The 8,938-nt window shown below is 44.3% G+C and overlaps 2 protein-coding genes across 2 annotated transcripts; both read left to right on the top strand.

Moving 5' to 3' along the window:
- Window positions 1-2,871: 2,871 nt before the first annotated feature.
- Window positions 2,872-4,833, top strand: TRIVIDRAFT_68466 (uncharacterized protein; the record flags this gene model as incomplete). Its single annotated transcript, XM_014097173.1, has 6 exons — window positions 2,872-3,029; window positions 3,576-3,685; window positions 3,740-3,820; window positions 3,936-4,616; window positions 4,692-4,737; window positions 4,812-4,833. 6 exons carry the CDS (start codon window positions 2,872-2,874, stop codon window positions 4,831-4,833), a joined length of 1,098 nt encoding a protein of 365 aa, XP_013952648.1.
- A 1,423-nt stretch (window positions 4,834-6,256) lies between these two features.
- TRIVIDRAFT_194210 (uncharacterized protein) lies at window positions 6,257-7,095 on the top strand (the record flags this gene model as incomplete). The annotated part of the gene is made up of 4 exons (XM_014097172.1): window positions 6,257-6,460; window positions 6,521-6,787; window positions 6,846-7,007; window positions 7,057-7,095. 4 exons carry the CDS (start codon window positions 6,257-6,259, stop codon window positions 7,093-7,095), a joined length of 672 nt encoding a protein of 223 aa, XP_013952647.1.
- Between the last annotated feature and the right edge of the window lie 1,843 nt (window positions 7,096-8,938).

Below are 8,938 nucleotides of genomic sequence, written 5' to 3'. Positions count from 1 at the left end.
TTCTTGAGATAAGCGAGGCGTACACTGTCTCTAGGAAGCGCAACTTCAGCCATAGTAAGAGAATTCAGGAAATTATGCACAATGTTCCGCCAAGGTATCTCTTAGGCGAGCAAGCGTAGTGTTGGGACGCCCATTGGCTTGTCTAGGACAATACTATACACGATCTGCCAATTTTGAGGCTGACCTATGCATTTGGGCTGTGTGTCAATGATTCTGATTCCGCAGACTAATCTGCTGCAAGGGAGAAGCGGGGCAGCAGCCCAGGATCCAGCAGGATGATCTGAGATGTCGCCAGCACACTCCCAATAATGTGTTGTGGTAGTACGGAATACAAGCCACATAATTTCGCAATCCGGTTAGTTACCCGCGAGCGATGATAGCCAATCGTGGCCGAGTCGCATACCTACACCGGCTACGCAGTGAATATGATATGAATGACAAGCGGAGGGCAATATTACACAAACTCAGTCAAGTGACAAGCCGGCTCCTCTAATGTCTCATCCAACAGGCTGCAGATGACCAGCAGGAATAATACATCTAGTAAGATGCCATGGCTGATCGCACTATGCTCTGGGGCCTATTACTACGTGTCTCAGTAGAATGAATCAGACTTTTCACCCTGTGAACATCAGTTGGGGAAAATATACTGTGGAGTGAGATTCTACTGGGGAGGAAGATCTTGTTGTGACAAGCACCAGCCTTCCAGATCCCAAGGAACTTTTTCCAAGGTAATCCACATCCGTGGCCATTACGCGTGGAAAAGACACAAGATATTCATTCATCTAGGGTGGCAATCATATATAGAATCTCTTTTATCACTTGTTGCTATTCTTTTGCTGGAACGGCAGTTTCATTTGGCTACTATCGTCAGGTAGAGTGGTCTAGTCTGGGTATACCGCTATCTCTTCCCTCTTCTGCTACCTAAAGCTTCTTAAAAATTGCCCTCTCCTTTTGTATAAATGCTGTACTATTCAGCAGATGATCATCTACAAGCATTCGCAGAGCTTAGCTGTTGCAGTTCTTTCAATTCTGATATATCACTTACCCATGCCTCAATCATAGTCAAGACTTGGAATATGCAATTCGATGCTACGCTATGCTTCATGCCCAAAGGGACCTCTTCTTGGACACTCCGTCATCATGCTTACTCCGCATGGGCGGCTGTTCTCAACCTGCCTTTCACGAGCGAAGTTCCATCGTTATTCACTTTTGATATCTCGGTTTATCCTAGGTCCAATTGGGAAAATGCACAAACGACTTGTTCTCCCTTAACAGATATTCTCCACTATCTATTACATTATCGATAGCGGCTCAGCAGCCGAGTGTCGAAAGCCCCAACTTGCAGGATCTACGCCGGGGAACTCCTAGCCATGGACCAACAAAAACCGGACTCATCCTCATTCGAGCCGTTACTACTAGCCTCGTGCACTTGCGGCTGTAGTTGTTCACAAGAATAAATAGCCCTTATCTCAAAGTTTTATTCCAAATGGTTGCGGGAGGTGTCTTCTCACCGGGTTTGTAGGATGTATTATACCAAATGAGCGTTATAATAATGTTACCATAGAGCCGCGCTCGACAACCTCTTGAGATATTGTATCCCGGACCGGCTACTAGTGCCCCCTAAGTCGGCGACGTCGAGAAAATAATATTTGATGACTGATCCGGAGACAGATTACTTTTAATTAAAGCAGGATTATCGCGCTACATGGCCTCGGATCAAATGTGGACTGGTCGTGGGGAGATTCCAGTATCTATTGAAGGCAATTGTAGGTATAGTATTTCTTGGAACCTCTTTTAGAGACACAAAGTGGCAGCCATTTCTTGCATCTGTTACGAATTCACGACATTTGCAGGCTCACATGATGGAATCACCAAGGAACTCGATTTCGACAAGCCCTTGTTGCTGGACAAGTTACATAGCATCCGCCGACTGATAAACAAACAATCAGTACCTGCTTCCTGCTTTAATGAGCTTAATGAGCTCTATGAAGCAGGTTATGGGCGATGATTTGGAGTCAGCGAAAGGATAAAAGGAATGGTAAGTGAGCAGGACACGCCGATGCTTGTAGCCAAGGCTAAATCTCACAAAATCGTGAGCGAGGAGTCTGCCTGTATCCCAGGCGTTGAGAGACATGCACTCCAGACCAATCACTTGAAGATAAACAAGTATCGCGGCCCCACAAACTGATCATTCTTAATGGTTTCCACGACGATCTCTGAGATGTGCATCAATGCCAAGGACATTATTCGCCGTCGGCAAGATCGTGTGTTTTACAAGCTTTCCGTTTTTGGCTCTTGCTAATTGTGGCTGTAGCAAGAGAGATTATTACGGATCATGCACGCAAATTCCCTCTTCGCTCAGCGCCAACCCTGCTAACAGAGTGTCAAGATGCACTGAAATAGAACCCCGAGGCTGAAGTCTGCCTACACGATCTCTTTTTGACTGATCTGCAAGAAGACAGAATTGCGTTCAAACACAAGAAAGGAGATCGCGCTCGTGGCACCTGCGAGTGGATACTTGGCACAGAAGAGATCACCATTTGGCTGGGCTCATCTCAGAAAGTGTGGGAAGAGAGCCCAGCAAGCAATCTCCTGTGGCTCCATGGCGATCCAGAAATGGGATAATCGATCATGGTTATATTACCTACCGACGAGTTATTCAATGTTTTTTTTACGGCCGATGGGAAAACGTTGGCATACTTCTCCTGTGACTCGAGCTTCGATAAGCAAAAAACAGCCACTTCGATTGTTCGAGGACTTCTCCTTCAATTCATTCAACAGCACCCGCAGCTTCTCGAATACCTTATGACAAAGTATAAAGAGCGTAGTGCAGAGCTATTTAAGTCGTTCGAAGCTCTCTGGGCCGCACTAATGGCGGTGGCAGCAGACAAAAACACTGGTCAAAAATACTGCATCATCGATGCGCTCGATGAATGCGATCGGATGTCACAAGGTATTCTGCTACGACAAATTCAAGAAACATTCAATGCGTGTCATAAGACAAATATCCATAAACCGATCACAAGCCGGTACGTATTATATAAATATTTTGTGTCAATTCCTGTTTGAAAGGCCTGAGATACCTTAGTTGTATCAAGGACACTGTGACTCCGATATTCAGACCAAAATAGAGCAGTAGGGCTTTCATTGTGGCTACTCCAACGTCGAGCCACGAATATAAAAAAAACCATGTAGAAGTTAAGAGTTTCTTCTCCCTTCGATGCTATACTCTCTCAGTACCTATATACAGTAGGTCGTTTCGTCTGAGGCACTAGAATGGCTTTTCACATCCAGACTGGCTCTTACAGGAAGAAGTATCTTGACAACAGCTGCGTGTCCGTACTCGACAGCCCAATCTACTGCAATCCTGTCACTACGATATTGTCGGTCTTGACACATCAAAACGAGATTAGGGCATCTTTGGCATCTCCGCGTATCACCAGTCGAACAAGCTAACAGCGTTGAGTCGGCGAATCATTATCCTCAGTTTTGAGACTAAGAAAGAGATGATGGTCAATAACGCTGGGTCGCCATTGGAAAAAATGCCAGTGTTGCATTACTCAGCTAAGGGATAGCCGCATTGTGTCGAGGATGCACCAACACAACTTTGGTATGGCCGAATACAAAGAGCTGTGCTGCAATATCCGTGCTTCCCTGACGCGATACAGTCGTCGCTGCCCCACTAGTATCTATCACCAACTTTGTTTATTTCACATTTTATTATATATATCTATGTCAGTCATCGGCATTGAACGCTCCCCGCAACTGAACTGGTATCGGTACTTCTATTCTCAAATCATCATTATAAATACAGCATCAAGTAAGTCAGCCAACCCTATGTGAGAAACAAACTAACGTGGAAAGGGCTATGCCGACCAATGAGCCACCCATTCCTGTCCAATTCGTTTTGCCTCCCGCTACCCGCATCATCCAAGGTAAAGGCGAATTTGTGGCTGCTGGCGTGACTTCAATCGTGGAGCGCTTGCCAAATGGTGATATTGTCAAAACACCATGGGATGATCCTAGCAGAGGGGATTGTGTGCAAGACCTAATCACCGAGGCGAAAATATATCGAATATTAGGCGAACACCCGCGCCTAGTGAAGCTTCGAAGTTGGGACTCTGTGCAGCATGTAATGGTAATGGAGTACATGCTACACGGCACGTTGCAACAGTACATTGAAAACCATTATAAAGATATTTCACGGCCGCAGCAGCTCCAATGGGCTCGACAGGCGGCTGAAGGCCTGCAACTCCTCCATGCATCCGACATTCTTCACTGTGATGTTGGTCCACATAACTTTCTGTTGGACGCATCACTCGATTTAAAGATCGCTGACTTCAGTGGCTCATCGATAAACGGTTCCTGTGCCTCCGTCTGCCCCAGATCCCGATACCGAGCTCCCGATCCGGAGTGGCGCCCAGGCAAGCCGCCAAGCTTAAACGAAGACTTATTTGCTCTTGGCTCTGTATTTTACTTTATTTTCACCGGCAACCCACCGTTCTTTGAGCTTGAGGAAGATGAAGTTGAAAGAAGTTACGAAGCCGGGGTTTTTCCTGACTTGTCAGCGGTGCTGTGCTCTGATATTATCACTATGTGCTGGCAGCAGCGTGCAGGTACCGCTCAACAGATATATGAGACAATTAACCAACTTTGCCTTTCGGAAATTTTATAAAAATATGCGTTCACAGGGAGCATGTTTGAGCAATGGCCAGTCGCTACATGTCCAGTACACATGTAAGACATAGGAACGACAAGCTGGGCGAAAAGACTGCATCTTTTAGTTAGAGGTATATATATATTCAATATAGTCTCTATTCCCTTATAACATGAATGGAACTTGACTCTCCAGCCGTGCAAATGGTATCCCAGATAGCAAATTACTTCCAATCTAGGAACAGAGAAAGGCAAGTATAGTACAAAACATAATCTTACGAGAAAGGATTCCTCAATTCAATATCAGAGATATTACATTAATGCAAGAGTCAAGGGTAACTAAAGAGGTTGATACCCAATACTAATTCTGCGTCAGCAATTTTTATGCTACCGGACCAGAATCTCCGATCTGACAGCGAACCCCTCACACAGGGGCAACCATTGCATGAGGAATAACCCAACACACCTATTTCCCTCCTTAAATAAAAATACTTTTATTTTCCTAACGAGATCTGCTACTATGATTTTGAAGGATAATTACCACAATAGCAATTATTGCTGGTGAAGATATTTTATAAATTTCACTCTGGCTGCCTTTTTGGTTGCTTGTGTTACACCCGGATAATTCAATAGCTTGTCTATGCTATGTTCGTATTACCAGCCTGAAAATGCCTCACATGTGTGTAACATCTGTTATCAGATGAGCGTGTCTCTGTCAGATGATACAGATATCATCAACATCCAGTTTTATAATAAAATCTGCCTATACAAAATTTCGTAACAAGGGTCTGCGTTAATAGTGTATCTCAGCCAAGGCAGTCCACCTTACTAACCTGAGTAGGCTTGATCAGGGACCTCAGTTAACGGTTACCGAACGGCTAATTGGCCACTAATGAGTTGTTGGAAAGCTTAGATTAGTCAGATAGAGCATACGATTGAGGTTACACAGAGCCTTATATTGATACAAAGGAAAATGCCGCAACGGCTGCTACAAATAGCTATGTGATGACAAAGAAAACACGCTGCTTTAGGAGCTTTGCAGCTAGGCCCGTGTGAGCCTAGTCGCATTGCAGGATGTATCGTAACAAAGGCGGAAATTTGCCCACATTCCAACATGAGTTGTTCCTGAAGCCCCTCGACTAACCCTTAACTTGGTTTATAGATGTTGGGCCGCGAGGCACATGATTTCTTGGAATGTTGGCTTTTTTCGGCTTTGTCACCCTGGGACTATTGCAAAGCTCAAAAAGAGGTTATTTTCTTGTCAACGAATATCTACCCAGTAAATTATCAGTTGAATGAGGTTTTCCCCTTTGTAACAGGACAGGGCTTTTTGCGCCTGACATCCTCTGTTCGAAGTGACCAACCCACTCCTTCCAACATGATTTATACTAGCCATGTCGGTCAAATAGTCGTCATACTCCTTGCTATGAAGTTCTCTCGACGTCGCCCAGATTCCATCCTCTGGATAGATATTTGTCAATGGTTACACCAGTCACGTGTAAATTAATATCTGGTCATCGAAAATTGACCCCGCCATCAGCTTCAAGCAAGTTCACCAATACACGTTTTATTAGACCTCAATTTTCACTATCACTGTTTAATGGCATTCAATGAAGAACAAGCCCTGGCTTATTCCAGCTATTGGGATAATGGCTATTCGAAATCCGATGGAGAGAAGCCAACACACGAGTGGTACCGCTCCTTCTCTGAGCTCAAGACTTTCTTCCAGGATAATCTGTTTAGCCAACAGAGTCTCAAAGCAGAAGACAACCCAATGATCCTGCATCTTGGGTCAGGAGATAGTGTTAGTCACCATGAAATCTAAAACTGACTGATTTCAGCTACTAACTGGCTCTCCCTCCAGGTTATCCCAGCTGAGTTGGCTGTTCGCGGCTATAAACACCAGCTATGCGTCGATTTCTCTCGAGTCGTTGTTGAATTTATGGCTGAGCGCCACAGCAAAATAGAAGGAATCGAGTGGAAGCATATGGACGTACGTGATATGGCTGATATTCCCGACAAATCTATCGACGTTGCCTTCGATAAGGGGACATTGGATGTCATGATCTACGGCAGTCCTTGGAGCCCCCCCAACCAAGTCAAACAGGATACTAGTAAATACATGAAAGAGGCAAGTCTCCTTATTAAGTAGAAAGTTTCCGACTTCAATTTTTTGACCGTCCTTTCAGGTCCACCGAGTGCTGAAAAATGATGGAGTGTTTCTCTATGTTACTTTCCGGCAGCCACACTTTCAGATACCTCTATTAAGTTTGGATAACTTGTGGCATATCGACGCCAACGTGCTCAGAGACGGCGACTCCTTCGATTACTACGGATATGTGATCAAGAAGGTTGATAATTTTGTAGAAGTTATTGACGAACAACTTCGCAACTAACCAGGTGCTTATATCCCCAATGAATGTTGTCACGACGACATAGGTCCTCCTATTCCTCACAAGGTTACAAATGTGACCAACTTCAGCATTCAAGCTACTGCAATTAGTGCAACTGAAATAGACCTTTCACTAAAAACCAGCAGCGGACAAGAACCTGAAATCTTATGGAGGAAATGCACAGTCAGGTGCCGAGGAACACTACTAGTTAGCAATAGCGTGTTAATCGTTCTTTCTTCATTTTTCATACAATGCTAGCAATTGTCTCTCTCTCAGGGGGTGTACCATGTAACCATCCTAGTTACCATATAGGTAGTGCAGAGAACGATCAATCTTACTTGTATAACCCTGGCGTTACTTTGTTGCATTCAGGGGTTGGCTAATGAGAAAAAGGATTCAATATTATGACTGATGTTTCTCAATTAAGGTATTCTAGTAGTCTATTTGGGGTTTATCCTTGAACAAACGTAATATAGAAAGTAGTCGCATAGTCCTTCTCTATCTACTCGGTCATTAGGATTGCTTTGGCAGGCTCCAAAGATCGTCCGGCACTTCTTACTTGAGATAGAGCCATTTTCCAAAACGAAAAATGAAATATAATACATCTCATGGTATTCGCCACCGGCTACCAACTGGATACTCTCTGCTTTTTATTGGCTAGAGACTGGGAGAGCAGGCGGGATCTCGCATGTCCGAAGGGTTACATATTCTCCACCTAGATAATTTGAAATCGCTCTCAACCTAAACAACCTTTGGGCGCTTCCTCTATCGATATGATTGAACAAAAGACTAAAGTGTGTAACAAACAATGCGTTGGTTGTTGGCTCATTCGTTACACATGAAGGCATCCCCGCGTTCTCGTTGCAATCGGAGTGACCATAGTCACCCCTTTCCTTCATGATTTCTATTGCTTGCTCGACGATTCTTAATAGATCCTTCTCAAACTTAAATAGCCTTCATATTGAAAAGTGTTTCTCTTCGTTGCAGTTACGGAAACAATCCAATCGGCCATTGTTTATCACATATAATCCAAAATGACTCGACTTCCCCAAAGGTCAAATAGCCAAGGAGGGGATGGGACGAAGAAACCTTCAAAGGTAATACAATTCTTCCCTCCGTTTTTTCCCCTTTTTTCTGGGAAACAAAAGGGGGCGCAATAAAAAGAAACACAGGCTGATGCCATTTCTAATACAGTCATCTAACCAGAGGAGAACATGCATGCGAATTTCGTGGCCAAAATCTATCAAAGCGCTTCTAGCTCATGACGACGGCGGTATCTCCTCTAAAGTTGTCGTAGACAGCTCGAAAACGTTTGATTCTCCCTATCACCAAGCATTATCCTCATTGAGTGAAGATGAGAAAAAGGAATTAGAAGGGGTGGGAAATATCGAAGAGCTTTTCCAGAAGCTAAGACAAACTGATCAAGAACATCAAGACCAGTGCCTTCTTAGGAGAGGATTGCTGATTGTGCGTCCGTTTCTGGAGGGGCTTGGAATTACCCTCGATTTTTTTATCCCTTTTGTCAACGGAGAACCAACTGTGGGGAATGCTTTTGGTCTTATCAAAGTCATCAACTCTGTATGTCAATTGCTTTTACGTCCCCCTTTGCCCTTCCCCCCCCCCCTCCTTTCCCTCTTCCTATTTCTCTCCCCACATGACTTCTCTCCTCTTCTCGAGGTTTTATGTGTTACTGCAGTTTCTCTGCTTATATCAATACATATAATCAACAGCTCTGATATACGCTCATGAAAAGCTGACACTTCGTATCGTAGATCGTCATTGCCATCTGCGGTGCTATTGATGAAATATCAGGTGATATTGAACTCTTCTTCCAACGTATCCCAGTGATCGAACGGTACAGTGGGGTGGCCTACTTACAAAACAAAGCG

This window comes from Trichoderma virens, assembly GCF_000170995.1.
Source record: "Trichoderma virens Gv29-8 chromosome Unknown TRIVIscaffold_86, whole genome shotgun sequence".
NCBI lineage: Eukaryota > Fungi > Ascomycota > Sordariomycetes > Hypocreales > Hypocreaceae > Trichoderma > Trichoderma virens.
This window is presented reverse-complemented; position numbering and strand designations above follow the sequence as displayed.